We start from the raw sequence: 23,830 nt of genomic DNA on the forward strand, positions 1-23,830 counted from the left end.
CGCATCGATGGGGCCTCAACCACCTCCCATGAAAGCCCATTCCACACTCTCGAGGTCCTGACTGTCAGGAAGTGCTTCCTGGCATCTCAATGGGACCCTGAGCTTTGCTCCATTGGTTCCCTGAGCTTTGCTGCATGCAGAGCCCCTTCTGTTGGCATGCAAGTCAAGTCATGCCAGCATCACCCCAGCATCCGAGCATCAGATAACAGTGCACATGCGCATGCTCGGAAAGGAGTAGCGACACCAGATGATGACATCACGAGCTGCGACTCATTAGCCGTGACTCATGTGAGATTTTGCATGGCCAATCAGTGTGCTGTCAAGGATATGTACATATTTTCTTAGACTGGCTGTGAGTTGTTTTTTCTATTCTAAAACCTCAGTATTCAGGTTTTATTGCAGTGTTGGCACTTTGCGATAAACAAGTGGGTTTTGGGTTGCAGTTTGGGCACTCGGTCTCTAAAAGGTTCGCCATCACTGCCCGAGGGCATTGTGGGATATGCAAAATGCTAGAGTCCTACACGGAGCCAGCTACTCATGGATATCAGCTGCTGCTACTAACCTTGGTCTTTCAGGGACAAATACCAAGAAGTGAAGGAGTACAGCCAGAGGACTCAGACTGGAGGGATTTAGGTTCTGGTTCCCACTTGGCCAAGAAGCTCACTGTGCAATTTTGAGCTAGTCATGGACTCCCTGCCTAATCTACCTTGCAGGGCTGTTGTGAGGATCAAATGGAGAGGCACAGGACTATGTAAACCACCTTGCATGAAGGAAAAGACAGGCCAGAAATATAATGATAAGCAAATATAATAAAAATTAGAAAGCATGAGTCATTCATGTTCTTCCGAGAATTGTTCATGCTTTCTTTGTAGTATAAGGGTTTTTGAAAGTCTTTATAGTACTAAACCAGAATGAGAAATCTTGCTGCCCCGTATGGATCTGCAGAATGAGAAGAGAACCTTACTCATATGTAATGTGACCCTTTTTCCCACCTACCTTTTCCCCTTTTTCCTTTTCTTTAAGGTAAACTATTCAAAATGTTTTCTCGATTAAGAACAGCCGCCTCTCCGTGCATATTGGCATGCCGTGGTGTACATACAAAAGAAAAAGGGAAGCTCTTGATGCTGAACCCTCGAACGAACAAGGTCAGTCTCACCTGGACGTTTGAATGAGTAAGTGTGCCCTAGGGCTTAAGCAGGCTACAGGTGCAGGGACACCTTCCATTCAGAATCTGAGCAGTGCTTTGATAAGCAGCAGCTCTGCGTGCCACAGGTTCAGCCGCCGCGCACCTCAAGGTCACCATCCGGTTTTTTGCTCAGTCAGCCACTTGTTTTTCCTCAAGTGGAGTCATAAGAAGATTATGGAGGCGAAGTGAAAGTCAGGGCAGATGGCTGGCACAATCGGGAGCGGAAGAGGCTGAGAGATGGGGGTGGATGGCTGCCTCCTGTAAATAAAAGTGCTTACGTGGGGCATCCTTCCCCAACCAGGACTCTTCCAGTTGTGTTAGACTACAACTCCCAGAATTCCACGGCCAGTATGGTTGGGGACGTTCAAAACAGGGCTATGTAGCTCGTCTCTCACAGATGCCCGTCCCTTCCAGTAACATTATCTGAATGTCTGTTTCCTGAAGCCCGTGTCCCCAGAGCCACTGGGACCTTGAAGGTTAAATCTTCTAAAAATGGAAAGCTTCTGAGGAGACTTGAATCTCTAAAGAGACTGAACAGAGATTAAAGCAATTGATCTCCACTTTCTGTTAGAAAGACGGTGCTGCTTCACAGCAGCCCTGAAGCTTTATTCTTTCTCCTCCCCCTGTCAGGCTCAGTGGAAGGAGTTTATAAGCGCAGTTAACGAAAAAGATGTCCAGCTCACTGAAATCCAAACCTGGAAGGACAAGCAAAACAGCCTGTATAAGAATTGCTGGGCAGGAACTGAGAGTTTCAAGATTTAATTTAAATATTGATGTACCATGATATTGTTGTCATTCCAGTCTTTAATGTCTGTTACAATGAATATGCAAACATTTAGAATGGAATAGTGGTAGAGTTGGAAGGGGCCTAGAAGGCCATTGAGGCCAACCTCTTGCTCCATTCTCACACCTGGTCACCCATCTGGCACCAGGCCTGCACCTTTCCAGCATGGCAAAGGAGACGCCACTTGCTAACTCAGTGAAGAAACCCTGAAATTCTCTTTGGATATTAAAGAAACTGATGGTTCTAGGACTCCATTGTGGGTAATAAGCAACTTTGGCCAGTCTTTGCCTGCGTTAGCCAGTACCACAAGCAATACTGCTGATTTGCCTCTACGCAAGGTGACTAACAACGTGATTTGAAACACTGCCATAGCCAGATCAGAAAATCATGTCAACTCTATCCAGTAAGCGTTTGGAGAAACGGGACTATGTGTCGAATCGAATATGGTTGTTGAATGTAAAAAGGAGTGAGATGTCAACCCAGTATGTCCGATGTTCTGATCAATTGCTGTTTTAGTTTTGGATTTATAGAGAAAATAATAAAATTTGATTTAAAAAAAAACCTCTATCCAATAAGCAACCATAACGTTAAAGCTGGTTACGCCACAGAGAGCCATTAAAAGGAATGATGGATCAGTTCTCAAAAGGTTGCTCAAAGAAAGAGCCTTGTGCAGTTTTCTGAATCCATATCCCAGATCTGTGCTTGATGTACTTGCTCTGAATGCTCATTGAAATCCATGGGGCTGTGAGCGAGGAGAAGTCAGACTCCCAGGCATTCTATCTGCAAGGCAGCTGAGAGGTCCAGAGCAGATCTTGGTGCTTGCAGTAACTCTTGCCTTACTATCTGTCCCCACTGGATCTTGCAAGCAATCAGTGCAGACAGCCTCACATAGAGACATTAATGCAGCAGTCTAGCCTCAGGGTTTTGTAGGCTGCTGAATTTATCTACAGAAATGGGTATTTCATGCACTGCCACTGGGGACGTGGCCAGAAAATGGTGTTGTGCTGAGCCACAACTTAAGATGTTTGCCAGTGAGTGATCTACAGTAGGTGATAACAGATCCTCTTGCTGTTCCACCCAAGCTCAGTCCCTTAAAAGGTTTGTGTGCTGATCTCTGGAACCAAACTTGGAAAGGCTTTTGTTCCCAACTGTTAGCTAAAGTTCAGAAACATCAAAATTGAGCTTTAATGCAGGGCTGGAATTGTTGGCAAATCGCAAGGCCCCTGTCACCGTGTGTTTCTCACTGCTGATCTCTGGATTGTCCTGGTGCTGCGTTTCCTCTCTGCCGTTGCTGCCTCCTCACCTGTTTGTATAAGCACTGAGAAAGGGTGGTATAGATTGGATCAGAGGATGAAACAAGCAAAGTGAACACACACTTGGGGGCAGCCGTGTGCAGCTAAGACAATTTGGCCTGAACTGCCTGAATGTTTTTTTAACTTGTTCTCTTCCTGTCTGTGTCCAGGGCATGGCATTTACGTTAAAAGAACGACAAATGCTCGGCCTCCAGGGTCTTCTACCTCCAAAGATAGAGACGCAAGACATCCAAGCCTTACGTTTTCATAGGAACGTGGCAAAAATGACCGACCCTTTGGAAAAGTAAGAGTGCGTTGGCTGGCGCTTAATGTTTTTTCATGCATTCTCCAAATTTGGATGGGATACAATTCCAGTTGTAATTTGGCAACTTGTCAGGGTGGACCAATACAGGATGCCCAAAATCCATGGGAAAAATATTCAGTTTTCAGTGCATTTTTCTTAGGAAAGTGGATATGAAATGATACAGGATATGAGGTTCCACAGAAGCAGCTCCTGCTAAGTACATCCATTCTCCTTGCTGTTTGGCTGTCTTTAACTCTAGATGGTGGAAGCCATAAATCTTTGAACTTGGTCTTGTTTTCCAAACATTCCCAGCAAGTTCTTTGTTGCTCTGGTTCTTGTGAAGTCATAGCAGCCTTCCGTCTCATTGTTTCGGTTTCCTTTTCTCTTGCAAAGTTAAGGATAATTAGAGACTTAAACATTAATAAATAATTGCTTGGATGCAGTCTACAACCTACAGATGATTTACCCATAAAGCAATGTTCCGCCTAAGGGGTTAACTATCAAGGGAGCCTCATATCAAACTCGGGCACCCAGGGACTAAACTGATTTATCCATTTTACCCTCGTCCCCATAAGCCAATTTGTACAGCTCAATCGAATGCTACTATCTTGGGAGCAATTTCCATTGAGTGCAAAGGGCTTACTTCCAAGTAAGTACATTGTGTTCAGGCTGCAGTTCAAGGTTGCTTTCACAACTGACATTTAAATGCAATAAAACTGCATACCTTTTGCCATCTGCATAGCTATCATATGGAATATAGCAATTAAAATGTGGATTCTGTTTTAAAAGTAGTTCGTTGCACTTTCCTCATTCTACAGGAACCATCAGGATGGACAAGTTCCAAATATCTGTATTATGAGACATGCTGATCTTGGCATCTGTGGCTTTACTTTAATTGGCTCATAGTCATAGCTTGGCACATCATGTATTTCTGCTTGAGTTTCTCAGTGCTTTCTATTTTTCATTCTCCAAATATGTCAATATTTAAAGGCTCAGAAGAGTCTGAGAGAACTACCCCTTCAATACCATATCCTGCCACTATAAACACCCAACTAGAAAAGGAGCATTGGTGAATAGACTACAGCAAACTGATGGTCAAACTCTCTGTTGGATTTTAATGCATTAATTAGATTTCTTTTAAAGCCAGTAGGCGGCTTTAAAACAAAAAAGTCATCCTTGCCTATTTTATCCATCTTTCCATCCATTAAAGGAGCAGTTGGTGAAAGTAGCTGGGAGGGACACAACTGTCCACCCAGCCCTGCTTCACCCAAAGTTTACCTGGCTAAGGAACAATCCCTACAACCCCTAAGACAAGACCTTTGCTGTTCCAGTCACCTTTGCTTTGTTTCCCTGCTCCCAATTATTGTGGCATCATTCTAACTAAAGGCCAGACAAGATGACCAAATGAGCTATGATATGCATGACATTTTTATCTCTCTTGACATTGTCTTCCTTTATTCAGGGCTGACAAGCCAGATCCACCCAACTGAGGGCCAAATCAGGTCCCTGCGCTCTCCCGGTGGCCATGCCCACGTCCTGTTTCCAGCGTTCTCCCCTGATAGTTGAGTGTTTGGAAGTTTCCCTGCTTTTGCAGTTTGGTTAGGGCTGGCCCTCTTTTGAGGCAGGCCGAATCCCCTGCTTCAGGCAGGAGAAGCAACAGATTGCAGGCTCCCTCTCTCTGGCGGGAGGATGTGCCACCACGGTGCTCCCTCCCTCGGCCACGGCTGTGTCTCCCATCGCTCCTTATGACCTGCCCATTCCATGGCTGCTTCCCACTCGGCAGTTGCTCTTACTGCAGCCAGCCGAGCTCTTGGAAGAGCTGCATCAGCCAGAAAAGTAGTTGGGGCAACACTTTGGAGAGGTGGCCCTTCCCAGACTCCTGGCTCTGAAGGGTCGTTCTTTCCATAAATTCAGGCATTGTGGGAGGAAGAGCATCCTTGGAACTTGCCCTTAGCGTCGCAGTCTCCAGAGACACCCCTCCCACAACGCCTTGCTCTGAGAAAGATCCTTCAGAGCCAGGAGGTTGGGTCTGGTGGCCTCTCTGAAGAGCCTTTCCACCTGACGTGGATTTCAGAGAGCTTGGCCACCCTGCAGAGGAGGTCGGGGTAACAATGCAGTAGGTGGGGAGGCGTGGGCGGCAGTGGAAGCAGATAACGGTGGAGAGGAGCACATGCGCCTTCCCAGGTCAGGCCGCAGGAGAATTTGCACCTGCCCTGATCATTTCCCCCATTTTAAACATGGAAAGTCCTGCACTTAGCAGGGGGTTGGACCTTATGGCTCTCTGGACCTTCCAACTCTACTATACTGGGGATCTATGAATCTCCTGCTAAGGTTTAGTTACTGCTAGTGAAAGCTTGAAACCAAAATCTGCTGGCATTTGTTGGCCCGCCTAGTTTTGCCCTCTGTCCTTCCCACCACTAGCACATGGCCCCAAGAGATTCTTCACCATTGTATTTGGCCCTTGAAGTTCTGCACCCCTGCTTTGACTGAAAGGGGCTTCTAAGGCTGCAGTTTTCCCTGAAGTGACTGAAGGAAGTGAGAGAAGAGAAAGAGATTACTTAATTCTTTCTTTTTGTCAATTTCCTGCTCAAAATCTACTTCCTCCTCTTCCAAGAGCCACTTTTCTGTGTGCAGGAGTGCTTATATCTTTTCCTCAGGGAAGTCAAAAGCAGCATTAGGCTTTTGAGCAAACATTAATTGCTAAAAGGCAGAGGAGAAGCAGCTTTTTAATCTTCTCTGCCCATCTTTGGCTATCCCTCTGCTGAAATTCTGCAGAAAATTAGGAAAAGAGAGTGTTAAAGAATAGATGCTCAGCTGAGTGTAACTTGTAGTTTGACCCTTAGGAAGCAGACCACACAGGGGAACTTTTCCAGCTTTCAATATATTTGTTTTATTATTGTTTTATCCAGTGATTTTTTTGTAAAAAAAAAAAAAATGGTGCCGGAACTCACCTCTTGGGGTCAGTCACTCTACACACACATAAACATAATGGTCGCCGCCGGCAGTAAGCACTCAGCCAAGCAGCGTCCCAAGCCGAGCGGCGCCGTCACAATGATCGCCGACACACAAGCAGCCCGCAGGCACTATGTTAATGAACCTACTATGCCCGTAAAAAAAAAAAGATGCCGGAACACCGTTCCGGTGCGTTCTATGACAAAAAAAGCCCTGGTTTTATCTGTATTGATGATGCAATTTGTAATGCTTTACTTCCTGTGATTGTTGACTGCCTTGAGCTCCATCGTGTTGGTGAAAAGGAAGGGCACCAATAAAATAAGCTATGAAGAAAAGTAATGTTTACTCTTTTAGTTCATCTTTAGAAGTTTTTTCCAGTAGCAGGCAAGTGTATGTCTCAAACCAATATTGCTTCTCTGCTGCTTTGTTAACAGATACATCTATGTAATGGGGATGCAGGAGAGAAACGAGAAGTTATTCTACAGAGTTTTGCGAGATGACATTGAGCGGTTAATGCCAATTGTCTATACACCGACGGTGGGACTAGCGTGTTCCCAGTATGGACATATCTTTAGGAGGCCAAAGTAAGGACAGCCTTATAAGATATTTCTGTGCATATATCTGTGAAACATTAGAATTGCAGCTGCCTCAGTCTGGAAACTTGAAGGGAAAGAAGCTGTTGCCCTCTTCTTTTCATTTTTAGTTTCTGCTTATGTTACAATATGCAATATGAAAAAGTACTTATTTTAACACTCTTTGAAGTTGGCCCAGACACTTCAACTGGTACAAAATAGTGCTAGATGGATGCTGACAAAATTTAGCCCACACACCCACATTATGCCACTTCTGTATTATCTACATTGACTACCAGTTGAGGTCCAGGACCAGTTTAAAAGTCTTGTTCTCACATACAAAACCCCTAAGAGGCTTGGGACGGGGATACCTGAAGGATTGTCTTTTCCCATATTTACTGACAAATACCACAAGGACCTTCTTCATGGTTGTGCCACCCCTTTGGATCGGGCTCCCCAAAGAAGTTCACCTGGCACACTCATTACTGTCCTATTTTCTAGGTATTTTAACAATTAACAAATTTGAATATATTTTATTTCAGCCTTCTCCAACCTTGTGCCCTCTAGACACATTTGGACCACAACATCCAGAATTCCCAGTCAGTGGCCCTGCTGGATGGGAATTCTGGGAGTTGCAGTCCAAATGCCTCTGAAGGCTACCAGGTTGGGGAAGGCTGTTTTATATTGTTTATATTCTTATGGACTTTAATTGAGTTTAAACTGCTATACTTATTCCTACTGTAATATTGTTGTATTTTATGGACTTTTTGTATTATTGATTTTTAATGTATTGGAGAGCCCTGACTTGGGCTATAGGTTGCAGTATATCAGTTAAATAAATAAATAAATTTTCCACCAGTAGGAAAGACGTTTTCATTCCTCAGCCTGCCCCACCAATTTCCTCCTATTCTTAGGATCCAGAGTGGGGATTACAACCACACCAAACTGACCATTTTCCCTTCCCTCACAGATGATAAAGTATTTCCATATTGTTTTTTGAGACATCTGATTGCTCATACAATTTGTATGCAAACAAGCCAACCGAGAGAATTGCGGCAGTGGTAAACAGCTAGTTAATATGTATTATAACTGCAGTACAGATAATTTAATAAGTTAGAATCCTACAACATTAAAATGTTGATGCTTTTGCATTGTTTTTCATTTGATAATTAGTTGACAATTAAAAAATCTACCCCTTCCCTGGCATTTTGTTCCACTGTGCATTCCTGTTCACATAGCAGCCTTTTTCTTCCTTCTCCTCTTTGTTTTATGATCTCTTTGTTCAATGATCTTTGTTCTACACCTTGGGCGCTGTTGTTCCTGGTTTATCGGATAGGTTCAACCTTTATTTCATGGGGCAGAGTGACGCTTGTATGAATATTAAAATTTGATTAATTTTGGTTTTCTCAGCTCCAGAAACTTTAAATAACAGAATCTTTTAGACATCCTATGTCATGTTACTTGTGGCTTTTTAAGGTACTGCTTTTAATGATTAAATAAATAATTTAAGATAGAGATGCTTTGTGCCAAGCAGTCCTTTGCAAATCAGAGAAGTAGTTTAAAAGTTTCAGGGGTGAATGTATTTCTGTTTTGACCTTTTTTTTTTTTTTTTGCAGGGGATTGTTCATTGCCATTACAGATAGGGGTCATATTAGATCAATTGTGAACAACTGGCCAGAAAATGATGTAAAGGTAACGATCTCTCTAATTCCTTCATTCCTGTAGCACCCAAAAGCCAAACTACTCTTCCTCATTCATCTGTATATTTTCTGTAATGGCAGCCTTGTTTCTTCAGGGTAGATAATAGATGGATAAATTCGTGACGTATTTTAGCATTTTGGGGTTTGTGCCCTACAAAGACCATGCATGCCTTCTGAAGTCTGTCCTTTCACCTCATACCACAAAATTCCCAACTAATCTTGGTTAGGATCTCCTTGAAGCAGTTAGCAACTGTTTTGGAGATCTTTTAGGTGGACAAACCATCTGGGACGGAGCAGCTCCCGTCTGAGGTGCACCCACAACAACTGGAACCGTTCAGCTTAGAACAAAGGAGAGGAAGAGGAGACTCAATAGAGGTGTTGGAAATACTGGATGGTGTGGCAAAAGTGGAGAGGGAGACAGTTCCCCTATCTCCCATAACACTTGAGCTTGGGATCACCCCATGAAGCTGGTTGGTGGGAGGTTTAGGACAGATAAAAGGAAGTACGTCTTCACTTAATGTATACTTAAACTATGGAATTCACTGCTGTGGGAAGTGGCAATGGACACCCATCTGGGTGGCTTTCCAAAGGCATTGGACAGATTTATGAGGGAGGGGGCTATCCGTGGCTACTGGCTTTGCTGGCTATGGGCTATGGGCTACCTTCTTCACCAGAGGTGGGCTGCCTGCGTGGATCACTGGCTGATGAGCTTGGGCAGGAGGAGGTCTTGCACCCATCCTGCTGGAGGGATCCTATGGGCAGCTGCTTTGCGGTGTGTATGGAATACTGGCCTAGATAGACCTCTGGTCTGATAGCAGGGCTTTTCTGATGTTCTTGTGTTTTTATATGCACTGTATGGATGAAGTCATATTGTGCAGGAATTCTCCATTCCAGACCCCAAATTCTAGGAAGGTACTATCCCTGGTAGGTTTCATCATGAGGCCATGCAGATATGTTGTGATTCCACCACCAGATAGCTCATGCAGCCAAGCCTTAGTTTAATTCAGAAAAGAATAGCTTTTTTGCTCAAAATGGCATGGATACTATAAATTCTTTATTTGTACCAGGAGAAAAAAGATCTTAAATGTTTGTGGTAGTGGTGCTTTAACCTTGGTGCAAGTCTCTGAGGAAAGTCAAATTTCCACCTGTATTTTTCAGGCTGTCGTCGTCACAGATGGAGAACGAATCTTGGGTCTGGGCGATCTGGGTGTGTATGGAATGGGAATTCCGGTTGGGAAACTTTGTTTGTACACTGCCTGTGCCGGAATACATCCTGATAAGTGCCTGCCTGTGTGTATTGATGTCGGCACCGACAACCAGGTAAGTTTCAGTGGCTGGCTGGGGCATGTCGGGAGTTGTTGGCTTTCTTTTCGGGCTAAGCAGGTGCGGAATTGTGCTCTCTGATTATCTTTTGATCCTGTTCCAACTGAACGGGCTGTGCAGATGTAACCGGATCCATTCCTTACTCTCTTCCCTCTTTGGTGCAAAGTCCCAGCACCTACCCTTCGCTTGTAAGCTTCTTAGATTATTATTCTTTGAAAGTTAATTTCGTGCATAATATTCAGCTAAGACGCTGATTGGCTGCACATGTTCGCGTTTCTTGGGAATTGCCCCAATCATTTATAGCATAGTTATAATGTTAAGTAGGTTTTTGTAGCATTGCATATTGATTTAATGACTTCCATTCACTTTTCTTAGACACTCCTGCAAGACCCATTTTACATGGGACTGTACCAGAAACGAGACCGTTCGCAGCTGTATGACGACCTCATTGATGAGTTCATGGAAGCCATTGTAGGCAGGTATAAATCCTGAAATGATTACACCCCTTCCCAAATGTGCAAAGAATCCGTATGAGTCCTGAAGTTACATTTCCTGATGGAGGAGGGCTCAGTTCATAAATATGTTGGACTTAAGAATATTACAATCATGGCACTAAAGCATCCCGAAGGCAGCATCCGCCAGTTGGGTGGCATGTGAAGGAAATAAATAAATTCTTCAGAAAAGCGCGTATAAATTCAAAACAGTGATAGTTGCATTCCAACTGCACCATAACAATATGAGGAGTGCTGATAACATGTCTCAGCCCCCAGTAACAAAATGTCAGCACAAAAGCAAGTTAAGTATCCGTGTGAGGAGAAGGAAGTGCGGATTACTTGTATAACTTATGTTTACTTATGGAAACACTTCAGGTAAACATTTTTTTAAGTAATGTAAACTCGTGTCATTAGCTGAAGCCAAAACAAGAAATCCCAGTGGCTAACCCTTTACAATCTCATTGACCTTTTCAAATTCTTTGTAAATGTCAGAAAACATGTAGAGATTGGATAGACAGTATCTAGTTGAACTTCCAAAAGACTTTTGACAAAGTTCCTCACCAGTGATGCCCAAGCCGACTTAGCAGTCATGAAGTAAGGAGAGAGGTCCACTTATGATTTAATAACTAATTAAAAAACAGACAAGCAGAGAGTAGTTATATGGTAAATTCTCCCAATGGAGGGATGTAAAGAGTAATGTCCCACAGAGATCTGTATTGTGACCAAACCTTTTTGCGCTATCTGTAGTTGACTTAGGGGTGAGCAGTGAATTGGCCGAGTTTGCTGATGATAGCAAATTATATAGGATGGCTAAAGCAGTACAGGGTTGCAGGAACTCCAAAGGGATCTCTCCAGACTGGGAGAATGAGCATCAAAATGGCAAATGTGGTTCGAAGTCAATATGTAGGAGCAAGTATAAGCTGATGGTCCTCAGCTGGTTGTGACTGACCAAGAAAGAGTTTGTGTGTGTGTGGCTTCTGCAAAAAAGGCAAAGTCCATGTTAGGGATATCTAGGAAAGGAGCTGAAAACAAACTGCCAACATCATACAAATCAATGGTACAACCACACTTAGAAAACTGGGCATGATTCTGATCTCTTGATCTAAGAAAGGACATTTCAGAATTGGAAAGAGTTCTGAAAAGGCCTGTTAAAGTCTGCTAAAGGATCGAGACCCCTTCATGGATCACTGCCTTGCCGTGGCAAAGGGGCTTGCGTAAGTGCAGTGAAGACTCCCGCGAGTCCCTTGGAGCGCAAGGCGGTCAAACCGGTCAGTCCTAGAGGAGATCAACCCTGACTGTTCTTTAGAAGGCCAGATCCTGAAGATGAAGCTCAAATACTTTGGCCACCTAATGAGAAGGAAGGACTCCCTGGAGAAGACCCTGATGCTGGGAACAATTGATGGCAAAAGAAGGAGGGGACGGCAGAGGATGAGGTGGCTGGATGGGGCCACTGGGCAGTGGGTGTGAACTTGGGTGGACTCCAGGGTGTGGTGGAGGACAGGAGAGCCTGGAGGAATGTTGTCCATGGGGTCATGATGGGTCGGGTATAAATTTACGACAAAACAAAGGATTGAGAGACTGTTTCAGCTCCCCGGTTAGGAGCATGATTGAGGTCTGTTGATGGGGCAAGTGGGTGTTTCCCATCCCATGATACATTTGTTGTGTCAGTGGCGCAGCTCCACAGGCAGGGCTGCAGCTGCATGTGCGACGCATCGGAACAGATCCATTGAAAACGGGGGTCTGTCGGCGGACGGAAATTCACTTTGCTTTCTTGTTGCGTCCTCTAGGTATGGCCAAAACACGCTCATTCAGTTTGAAGACTTTGGCAACCATAACGCGTTCCGCTTTTTGAGGAAGTACAGAGAAAAATACTGCACTTTCAATGACGATATACAAGGTGAATTATTCCCTTTGGGTTTCTAGCACCTGTCTTGCATTCCACTTGCTCCCTGTGTGTTTTTGTGCCTGCCGTTTTCGCCCTACTCAGTGCGTTTCTGGTCCTCTTCACAGGGACAGCTGCTGTGGCCCTGGCAGGGCTGTTGGCGGCCCAGAAGGTTACGGGTAAACCTCTCACGGAGCACAAGATCTTGTTCCTCGGTGCGGGAGAGGTGAGTTGTGCAGCTGGGAGAAGGGCACAGCTCTGGACCTCCCTCTCCCAGCTATTAAAATTAGAAAACAACCTGAGATGTACCTGGTGTTGCTTTGTTATGATCAGACATGCCATCAAGGGTGGCACGGGTTCCCTGCTGCATCATGGGGGCTGGTTTTGTATGGTTGTCAGCCTTTTAAAAAGAAAAGCTCTGTGATCCAAATTCTGCTCCAGAGAAAGCTGCCTCTGCAGCGCCAAGGTAAATTAGACAAATTAAGCTTCTGCTTAAATGTGTGCACTGTGTGGGGTGATTTTCAGGGCCCTCCAATGTTTGTAAAGTACAAACATTAAGTTAAAATGCAAAAAATAACAATATAAAATAAGTCGCCCTGTTTGCAGCCTTCCTCTGGTCTGTTAAGAGAAAACTGACCCAGCTTGGTGGGAGAGGACCTGTTTTGCATGCTGAAGATCTGAGGTGTCATGCAGCTTGGCCTTGCTGTGCTGGGCCCCCATCCTGGCTCAGAGGAGGACTCAGAGGTGTGGGAGGCATCTTCCAATGAGCTTTTCCTCATTGAACACTTCCTGCATTTACCTGTCTTTCCCAAGCACCTTTGTAGGTTGCAGAGGGTTTGGTTGCAGAGAGGGCATGCTTGGTTTAGCAGTGGGGCTGACAGGCTCTCTTTCTTTGCTTTCCACATCCTCTGATGAGCAGGCAATGGGTATAGGGCAGAACTGTGGCTTAACTCTGCAGGGATGCTAGCATCTTTACAGGAATCTTATCTGGCCTTATATCCCTTCCCATTGGAGGAACCCTGAGTTTTCCAGAACTCTGTTTGAAATGCACTTGGTGAATTGATTATGCAGTTGCTGATTGACCACCCTGCAAAACTGCATCTATCCCGTTTTCCTCCTGTCCTTCAGGCTGCTCTCGGAATTGCAAATCTCATTGTCATGGCGATGGTGGAAAGTGGACTTCCGACAGAGGAAGCATATAAGAAAATATGGATGTTTGACAAATTTGGATTATTGGCCCAGGTGAGTTTCCACCTGAAGTTTGGCAGGGAACAATCTAGTCTTTTCCACTTTTTTGTTTTCTGATCCTCAAGGATGTGTTATTCCAAAATATTCAGGGTCGGGAGCAAGCGGTGGATATTAATCAAGAGCCCTTTACTCACCCAGCCCCTGGCCAGGTACCCAAGACCTTCCTGGATGCGGTGAATGTGCTTCAGCCTTCTGCTATCATTGGTGAGTGTTCTGGTCATTAAGCACGTGGTTCTGCTGCGAGACCAGATGGTGCTTTGATTTTAAATGCATGGAGCGGCTTCCCAGAGCAGCTCTTATGCTTGTTAAACCTCATGCTTGTAAATTTTGTGTCCCATGGTGGCTAGAGCCTTGGACTGGGGACCAAACTGGGAGAGCTGGGCTCTACTCCCTACTCAGCCAAGCTCACTGCGTGACTGGGACAGTCACAAACTCTCAGCCTAAGCAACCTCACAAAGATGTGAGGTTAAAATGGGGAGAAAGCAAACTTGTAAGTCAGCTTGGGTTCCTTGCAAAAGGGAGGCATAAATGGAATGTAACAACAGCAACAACTCAGGGCATCAGATCGGCAAAAGTTCCATCTTCAGCTGTGACCGATCCATGTCTGTCTGCACCGCCAACAGGTTTGGGTCAATGTGAATTCTGTGGGGATGCCCAGAGTTGCATGTAGCAGCAGAGGGCCATTCCTGTTAAAGCAGACCTCTTTCACCTTCTCCGCCGTCTGTAGCTGAAGGGCAGATTCACACAAGCATGCGCAACGCTTGATGCTGCTTTGCCCCAGACTCTTCTGCACGCGGCGTGAGACTGCATGAATGTAAAACTACCAGCAGAGGCGTCTGCATTGCCTCATCTTCATCTGTACTTGGCAGCTGGGATGGCCCAGCCGTGCTGCTGCCGGTCGTCAAACGTAAAGGCCGAGGGAAATGCATAAGCAAACCAAGCCTCTGTGACTTGTTACTGAGCGATCTGCATTGTGACCTGCAGTTGTGCTGGAGGTGAAATGCAAAGTGCATTTAAGATACTCTGATCAGAGGTGATGGTTCGGCATGCGGAGTCATAAAAAGTGCTCTGTCGCTTAGGGGCACAGGAAACTAACCTGAGGACAGACCCTTGGTGCATCCAGCCCTGTACTGGTGACACGGACTGACAGAAGCTCTCCAGGGTTTCTGGCAGGGACTTTTCCAGCCCTACTTGCAGGTGCTGGGGATTAAACTTGGAACTTCTGTGTAGAAACATAGAAACAGAAATCAGAAGGGGTCTCCTGGGCCATCTAGTCTGACCCCCGGCTTCAGTTGGCTCCGGTCATGACATTCCCACCATGTGCATGTCCAGCCTATCCTTGAACACCTTCACCGATGGAGCTTCGACCACCTCCCCTGGAGGCCTTCCATACCCTGGGGGTCTTATCAGGAAGTAATTCCTGGAATCCCTGAGCTTTGCTCCATTGGAACACGTTTGGCCCTCCTCCAAGGGGAAAACAGGCCTCTACCCATCTCCGTGTGACACCCTCTCACATACCTGTATGTTGCCAACAGATCCCCACTGAGTCTCTTCTTCAGGCTGAAAGGACCCAGCTCCCTCAGTCTCTCCTTCTAGGGCTTCCCCTGCAAACCGGCCACCGTCCTAGTGGCCCTTTGCTGCACTGATTCCAACCTTGCTGCAGCCCTCTTGTAATGAGGGGCCCAGAACTGAACACAATGCTCCATCTGCGGGTGCACCAGAGTCGTACAGAGTGGCAGAATATGCAAAGCACTGCTTTCCCACTGAGCCAGACCCATTTCCCCATCGCAAAGCCAGTGCTTGCTGGATGAAACTAAGGGGTTTGTTGGCTGCAGCAACCTCTTTGCAACTGGGCGTGGCAACAAATGGCCAGGCAGCTCCAGAGCAGAGCTGGCAGGGCAGTGTCATCGAGGGGTGCTTACATGAACGTGACATGAGTGAACGTCTTGCTGCATGCAGATGCGTCCTCTGCGCGTGTGCGCTCACGTACGATGCTTTTGGTGCATTCCTGTTCTGCTGCTCCAAGGCACACATGAGCTTGGCAGGTTGTTCTGTGAAAGAAGCATGTGCTGACACATCCCTGGGTGTTTCTGTAGTGGCCACGCTATGTGTCCAGCTCGGTGGGATTCCAGGCCCAAAGATACTAGTTCTGTGCTAAAACGCAAGCATTTCCATTTGCCTCTGCTGTCCAGAAATTGAACTTTCCTCTTTTAAAAGGCGGTTGCTCCCTGGTTTTTGCTTGATTGGCACCTTTCCAATTCCAGGAGTTGCAGGGGCTGGTCGCCTCTTTTCACACGACGTGATCAAAGCAATGGGCTCGATCAATCAGAGGCCGATAATATTCGCACTGAGTAACCCAACTGCAAAAGCAGAATGCACCGCTGAGGATGCGTACACGTTGACAGAGGTAAATGAAGATTTCCGAATGTCACTCGTCAGGAAGGAAGGCTTGGGCAGCCCCACACAGCCCCAGTCAGGGCTGCAAATCTCTGTGTCTGATTCTGCAGTCTGTCCTGATCTGGGCACTGGATTTTGCATTGATGCCCTGAAATGGCCTCACTAGGCTGATGGAAAGAGTTTATTTATAAAAGGGGAGGGGACAGAGGGCTAGGATTGAAAAGGGAAGGGGAAAAGGTAAAAGGCAATACAAGAATCCAAGGTAAAATACTCAAAAGGATTAGAACTCCAGTTCTCAAGAGTATGTGACTCGGCAATGCATCACCCAGCAAAGAAGACAGCAAAACTGCCCTTACTCTACCTCATCTCAGCGACGGATGTCCTGTGAGCAGAGGTCCAGCAGGGTCCACCAGGCAGAAAGTTTCCAGCCAAATTTCTTTTCAGAGAGAGACAAAAGGCCCTTATTTTATTCCTCTTCTGGGCACAGGGCGATTCCCAACAGCCAGTCCTGGTTGGCCCACATCTCATGTGGCACCTTCCACATTCCTCCATCCCAGCTGCAGGTAGTCATGCCCTAAAACAGGGGTCCTCAAACTGTTTCAATAGGGGGCCAGTTGAAAGGCGGCGGCTACACACACGGGCTGGTGGGGGGGGTGCCTGGGTGCGTGGGCAGGTGAGGCGTCGTCAGGTGTGCGCAAGGTGCCATTGGGCATGCGCGGCAGTGACTCGCTCAGTCAGAGATCTCCCAGCAAGTTCAAAACCATCTCCCACTGAGCAAGCCACTGCATCCTGTGTGCGGCAGACAGTGGAGCGGGCCGGATGGAAGGACATGACAGGTCGGATCCGTCCCACAGGCTGTAGTTTGAGGACCCATGCCCTAAAAGGTTAAGACCATAAAACCTGTCCAGTCACCCTTGGGAAGAAACTCACCTCCTTCCTTGAGAAGTCCTAAGAATAACTCACTCAAATGCTTAACTGAGGCTCCATCAGGAGAATTAACAAATGTCCAGCCAACCCAATTAACCCTTGAGACTTCCATCTCTAGTTCTTATGAGACTTGTCATGATATCTTTTCTTCCTGGGTCTATGCAGCTTGACTCATTTGGCTGAGCGGCCAGAAACCCTGATATCTAACATGCATGAACACAGTGCCCTTTTTCCCATAAAGCCATGTGTTGAATGGAACTGGGTAGTGCAATTCGTTCGTAATGTTAGACAATTAGCCATTGTGGGATCAGATTGCAATAGCAATGATGCGCCCTGCCAGGTTCTTATAAGACTCAGAAAAGGGGCAAGTAGAAATGTGAAGTCCGGGCTGGTGGTGGAAGGAGAGGAGACGGAATAAAACATTTAGAAAAAACCTTATTTTCTTCCAGGTATTTTTCAAAGAAGCCCCCCCCTCCCCAAAAGTTCTCAGGGTTTTTTTCCCAAGCCTTCACATCCCTAAGATCATGAGATAAATAAATATTATTAACCAAAACTTTAAGTTTGGTTGCACCCCATTTATCCCTTGGGTGGTGTTTGGTTTGGTTTGGTTTGATTTTTTAATCATCAGTATCTTGTTTCCCTGCTTAAAAGTGAGCCGCACCTTCATTGAAATCCTAAAGTCATCTTGGATTGTACCTAATCAGTTTGCAGGACAACAGGGGGTTGCGTTTTCCAATGCTCTCCAGCACACAAAATGCTCTGTGTGTGACTGTGTCATCCTGTACAGCCACAGCATCTGGAACGGTTCCAGCTCTGACAGTGCATGTTGGAAACAGGTCCCAGTTGCCCCCCAGGAATACTGGGTGGATCAAGCGGACAGAACGGTGCATCCCCCCTGCCTCTCACTTTGCAGGACTCCACTGACACACAGGCAGAATTCCACACATGCAGGCTCTATGGGAGCATGCGTCCAGTACATGGCTATCCAGTAGATGTACCAGTTGGGCAGGTCCTGCTCTTATGCAGGTTATAATACGATCCTATTGGAGCCCTTGTGTGGATCATTTCGGTGTAGGAAAAAGTACAGTGGCTGCCCAGTATATAAAGAATCAGATATATAAAGGCTTGCTGCAGAATGTTGTTCTGTGCTTTCCTCATACTTGAGATACTGCTGACAGGCTGGACATTTGCAAATCTGGCTTCCAGAAGTATCATTTCCTCTTTTTGTGTGTGGCAGGGGCGTTGTCTCTTTGCCAGTGGAAGTCCTTTTGAGCCAGTGAAGTTGAGCGATGGCCGATCTTTCAAACCAGGCCAGGGGAACAACGCTTACATATTTCCAGGTAAAGCCCTCCTTCTCCCTCCACGTCGCTCCCGACCAGGGGCTTCTAACCGCAGTCGTTCATATGTTAAAGCGGGTCAGCTAGGTGTGTTGTAGAAGTCATTGATAAAAGAGCCCTGTGAAGTTAGAATACCAGACACTAGGGAAATGGGGCTTAGTGGTAAGAAGTCGGTTCCAGCTTCTGAGTCCTCCTGCTCCCTTCCACTAGCGCCACCCTCAGGGTGGTTCCTGCTGCCTGTGGGGCAGATGGCACTCAGCTGGTCTGATCTTTTGATCTGACCCCGGACTGTCGGGCTGGCTGTACTGCATCTGCTCCCCTCTGGCTCCGCCTGTGCAGGGGTGCTTCCTTCGGTCTCTCTCTCACCAGCCTCTTGGCGTATGGCCTTGGCCTTTCAGCTGTGAATTCTGCCTCTGCCTCCTCTTCCTCCCCCTTCTGATTCAGATTCTGACGTGACAAGCTTGGAAGGCTGTAGTTTGGGAGACGTGGGCCCAGCCCCTACAGCCTGGGCACTTCCCGGCTCTTTTTCTTATAAAGACAAAAATCAGGAACCAGCAACCTGTCTGGTGTTGTTCAGCCACCTCTCCCAGCATCCTCCTCCCCTGGCTTTGCTGGCTCGGGCTGGTGAGAATTAGAACCCGACAGCACCCGGAGGGCCATGCGCTCTGCTGCTGCTTTGAGATGAGGAGGTTGGAAGCCATGGTGGCACGTGCAAATCTAGGGCCCTCTTGCATCGGAAATGCATTACACTGGCAAGGACACGTTGAAAAAATGCACCGGTGTATGCAGAGGATGAGGCGGCTGGATGGAGCCACTGGGGCAACGGGTGTGGACGTGGGTGACTCCGAGGGACGGTGGAGGGCAGGAGAGCCTGGAGGAATGTTGTCCACGAGGTCGCGATGGGTCGGACACAACTCTGCAACTAACCAACAACATCGTTGGTGTATCACAGCACTAGAGAACTGGTATATAGCCACTGTCCTACTTTTTATTGCTTACGATGGTTTGTACAGACCAGGGAGACACACTGCAGCATCCTGTCTAGGTAATGGCAGACTCCCCCAGTCTGGGGCCTCGGGGAACAGCTGCCATCGTGCCCCGTTGAGGGAGCGCCCAGAGGCCTCTGGTTGGCCATTGTGGAAAGAGACTGTTGGACAGCATGGAGCATGTGGCTGAAGCTGCAGGGCTGTTCTTGCGTGCTGTTTATGGCTGGCTGCTGCCATGGTGGTTGGGTTTTCAACCGGTGGTTTTAAACCGGGATGGAAAACCTCTCCCAACTGGTCTGCCAGCTTCAATGGCCAGTGGTAGAGAAAGTCTGCTTTTCTCCACTGCTGAGGAAAACCCCATTCTTACCTCCAGGCAGTGAGTTGTTTAATTTTCTTGTTGGTTTAATTCTTGGGCAGAGTTGCATTTTCAAAAGCAGCACACACTACTGTGACCTTTTGTATGAACAGCAAAATAAAAACCCTTTAAATCAGTAAGTTAAAGGATGTTGCAAACTGATTTCTAACCTTATTATAGGTGTTGCTCTTGCTGTTGTTTTGAGTGGCGTTCGGCACATTAGCGATAAAGTCTTCTTGGAGGCGGCAAAGGTAAATAAATGGCTGTAAATGTGCTGGGTGAGGAGCTGGTGGGTGAAACAGTAACCAATTTGGAGTTTCTGCCTATGTGGAATGATTTCAGATTAAAAAGACAGAATGCAAGAACCAAACTGACTTCTATTTTCTGATTGTTGAAGAGGCAAGAAAAGGACTTAGTTCTTAATTAGAATTATCCATTTATAACAAATAAACTGGCTGGTTCAGGAACGGTTAGGCAAACCTGCTAAGGATAGATTTTAATCTTCCCTTTGCTATGTAGGTGTGCATCTGTACGTGATATATTAAGGAAGCATGAATTAGCCAAGCCTGAGCTCACCAAAGTTCCCCAAATTCCACCTCAAAGCTTGTTCCCGGTCAAGTCTGTCAGATTATGAGCTTTGAATTTTTCTTTACAAAAATCCATACATATTTCCAGTATCCACATCTGTGCACATCTTTGAAATCTATGCATTGTTACACTTTAAAGTAGAAAGAGTGTGTCCATTTTTCAGCAATACACATCTTTCCTGCATGTTTTGCAAACGTACACAGGTTGTGAAATGCATACCTTGAGGTTTGCAAATAATATTGGAAGCTCAAAAATGGACGGACTGCAGATTGGATTAGAGTGAGGGTTTGAACAGGAGGGTGTGTACTGGATAGATTCTGATTAGACAACAGAACTGAAACAGTTTTCTTATGTATCCCTATGAAGTGGATGCACAGAGGTGGGCGTAGTGCCACAGCGCCCCCTGTAGGTGAGAATATTCATTTTACTCCGTGATCCAACACCAGGCCAATCCGAGCTGATGCAAGTTGCAGTCTTAAACACCGAAAGGGTTCGGGAAGAATGTTCAGTGAGGTTACTGAGAAGGCTTTTTATGCGATCCTTTGGTTTGTGACGCTGCTGCAGTTAACCTGTGATTACGTGGACATCTGAAACATCTGTCACGTCGTGGGCAATTGCACGGTGTCATTCCCGCCCCTCCCCAGATGCGTTTGTGACTTACATCCGCATGTGATCTGATGGCAGCCACAGGCCAAAATAAAATAAACGTGTGGCCCATATTTGGTGGAAATCTTGTGGGATTTGTTAGAGATTTTCTCTCTGCAAAGTAAACTATTTTGCTGTAAACTATTGTTTAGCTGTTTGGCATAATTAGTCAGGTGTTCATTCCAGAGTAGATTTCTCAAGAAAGGGTGATTTGCAGGAAAGAAACTTCCAGGAGAGGGAGTTGTGATACTCTTCTTGAGCTTCTTCTGACACTTTCCTCTAGCTGCTTCTTAAACCCATTCCAGGGCACATTTCTAGGTTCTAGACCTGGTCCAGAACCCCAAAATGACTAAAATCTGTGAAAGTCTCAGGGGAGAAGTGGTGAATGGAGATGGAGAATGGATTAAATAAACACAGTGAAGTTCCTCTGCAGAGTGGAGCTATTCTCAGAGACAGCTGCAAAGCAGCTGTTAGTTTTCTGACACTGTGCCGTAATCCAAGTGCTAACCAGTTTTGTCTAATCCCACCTGTCTGATATTCCTTCCCCTCTTTCTTTGTGTTAAAAGACTTTGATGGAACAACTGAGTGAGGAAGAGCTTGCAGAAGGAAGACTTTATCCTGCGCTCTCCAACATCAGAGAGGTTTCTGTTAACATTGCAGTGAAAGTAAGTGCATGTACCAGGAGATGGGCATCCTGGAATAGAACCCCATGCAGTCCGGATATTATAATAATTAGAAATGTTGTCATGGGACGAGGAGATGGTCCTCCCTGGTTGTTTGAACAAGGGCTCAGTGATGAGTGACTTCCGTGTACAAAGGGAGTAAACCTCTGGGTACCAAATCCCAGGCATCATTTTTAGGACCTGCGTGTGAATTTTGCAGAGTGGCTTCCCCCAGCCTGACATCCCCTGGATATTTTGGATCGCAGTTCCCATTAGCCCCAGCCAGCCTGGCTAGGCTGGCAACTGGTGATGGGAACTGTAGTCCAACACAGCCAGATGGTGTCGGGTTGGGAAAGTGTTCTGTAGAGCGATGATGTCACCTTTCCTTTTCTTCTTCTTCTCTCCAGGTTATGGAATTTCTGTATGCCAACCATATGGCATTCCATTACCCTGAGCCTGCAGACAAGAACCAGTACATACAATCAAAGATCTGGAGCTACGAGTATGAATCTTTTCTACCAGATATGTACGACTGGCCGGCATCTGCATCGTACTCACCCGAAAACCGCTGACTTGCCCCCGTGGCTCAATTGCTCAGGTGGCATCTGAAATTCTGCAGGGATCCCCTTTCCAGAACACTGTTCAAATCAGGGTGTTTTGAGACTGATAACATCCGCTTTTGCTTTGCAAAACCAAGTTTTAAATCTGACTGTATAACCATAGCTTGGACTGATAGCTTGGATTGATTGTTCGTGCTGCGGATTCCCCTTCTGATGTGTTCCCCTGACGTAAGTGATTGTCTGGAAACAGTACGAAAACCTTCCCTTGATGTTTTATTATCTTAAATTCCTCACAAAGGTAACTGAGTACGTACCAGAAAATCCTTCACTCTCCCTTACGATTCCATTTATTACAGATCCCGTTTATATATATATACAGCAAAATTGAAAAGTCTGCCTTTTCTAGACAGTTTCATTGGAGATGGGCATGGAGAGGTGTTGAATATTTGAATGCCTCTTCTGTGTCAGATTCATTACCAAAAAAGTCTGACCTGGCCTCCTGGTATGTTTTTATTATTTTTTTTCTAATTAAAGGGAATTTCTTTTTTAATGAAGGAAGTATTCCGATATGCAGCCTTCCACTGGCAGCCTGAGGTGGGCCAGTCCAGAAAATATTTTATCCTTGATCCTGCTGAATATATAAAGCGAATGAGTAAGCAGACAGTCAAGGCACCCCGTCCCCTTTTATACTCTGGTCGTCTTTCTGTGACTTTGCGGCCCTCTGATATGCTGAGTTTTGTGTGCTGGACTGGGCCATGCCAGCTTTCTCAGATCCGAGGTGTCCTGCTTCCTTTGCGGGACAAAAACCTGAGTTGCTTCTTCTGAGCTTTTGCATGGTTTAAATCTCCAGAATCTGTGTGGCTTAGTGTGTGAATACAGACTCTGAATTCTGTAGTGTTTGGTGGAGTTTTGATTTTGCAGGTCTCCGTCCTCATGACCAGCTCACACATTACAGCAGCAAATGGTTTGTTAATGAATCATGTGTCGCTAGGCTAACTCCGGGCTGTTTAACGCAAAGTTAAATTAGAATGTCCAGGTTTGCACATTGTGCAGAGCGACTTCCGATGGAAGACTGTTCAAAATGATGATGGCACTGATTGTCGGTTAATTTGCCACCCTTACAGGCGACCGGGCCCTTCTCCCAGCAACCAGTGTATGTGTAGGATATGGACTCCATGCAGTCTGCTTTTCCAAGTTATTTTTGCCCTGCATGCTCATTGTTGTACTCCTTGGCCTCAAGTCGTGTGCTCTCTGTTCCTTCCCAGAACTTTGTCATATTCACTTCCGCACTGAGAAACATCTTCTTGCATCCCCATTTCAACATCCTAAATATAGTGATGTGATTAGGGCAAGGACCGCTCAAGTGGAGTTTTCCACTGGGAAGCACTCTTTCTCCCTTGCTCTTCCTAGCTTTGGATTTGGGGGCATGCATTATTTTGGCAATCTTTATTTTACCATTATTTATTTACCTGGTAGGCCTTTGGGAATAACACAAATATTTCTGGGACTCTGTAAGCACTTATCTCTTAATGTCTTGGGGAAGCCAATGTTAAATGTGCACTGTCCAAGAAGGAAAGAAAAAGACTTGCTTGGTTCCCCACTCCATGCAATTAAATTCTGAATGTTACATTGTCTA

At 46.0% G+C, this 23,830-nt stretch overlaps 1 protein-coding gene across 2 annotated transcripts in view; it reads left to right on the forward strand.

Annotated features, from left to right (window-relative positions):
• ME2 (malic enzyme 2) overlaps positions 1 to 23,830 on the forward strand; it is a 42,369-nt gene extending 18,539 nt beyond the window's left edge. For both annotated transcript variants that reach the window (XM_044431329.1, XM_044431330.1), the window contains exons 2-16: positions 1,024 to 1,145; positions 3,433 to 3,566; positions 6,953 to 7,102; positions 8,707 to 8,782; positions 9,949 to 10,110; positions 10,489 to 10,592; positions 12,395 to 12,504; positions 12,618 to 12,715; positions 13,618 to 13,731; positions 13,827 to 13,941; positions 16,002 to 16,144; positions 18,299 to 18,401; positions 19,920 to 19,990; positions 21,539 to 21,637; positions 22,042 to 23,830. In XM_044431329.1, coding sequence (XP_044287264.1) covers positions 1,038 to 1,145; positions 3,433 to 3,566; positions 6,953 to 7,102; positions 8,707 to 8,782; positions 9,949 to 10,110; positions 10,489 to 10,592; positions 12,395 to 12,504; positions 12,618 to 12,715; positions 13,618 to 13,731; positions 13,827 to 13,941; positions 16,002 to 16,144; positions 18,299 to 18,401; positions 19,920 to 19,990; positions 21,539 to 21,637; positions 22,042 to 22,206 — 1,752 coding nt within the window. In that variant the 5' untranslated portion in view covers positions 1,024 to 1,037 and the 3' untranslated portion in view covers positions 22,207 to 23,830. The remainder of the gene's footprint in view (positions 1 to 1,023; positions 1,146 to 3,432; positions 3,567 to 6,952; positions 7,103 to 8,706; positions 8,783 to 9,948; positions 10,111 to 10,488; positions 10,593 to 12,394; positions 12,505 to 12,617; positions 12,716 to 13,617; positions 13,732 to 13,826; positions 13,942 to 16,001; positions 16,145 to 18,298; positions 18,402 to 19,919; positions 19,991 to 21,538; positions 21,638 to 22,041) is intronic.

Source organism: Varanus komodoensis, unplaced genomic scaffold (assembly GCF_004798865.1).
Source record: "Varanus komodoensis strain SLA01 unplaced genomic scaffold, ASM479886v1 scaffold22, whole genome shotgun sequence".
In the NCBI taxonomy this organism is placed as follows: Eukaryota; Metazoa; Chordata; class Lepidosauria; order Squamata; family Varanidae; genus Varanus; species Varanus komodoensis.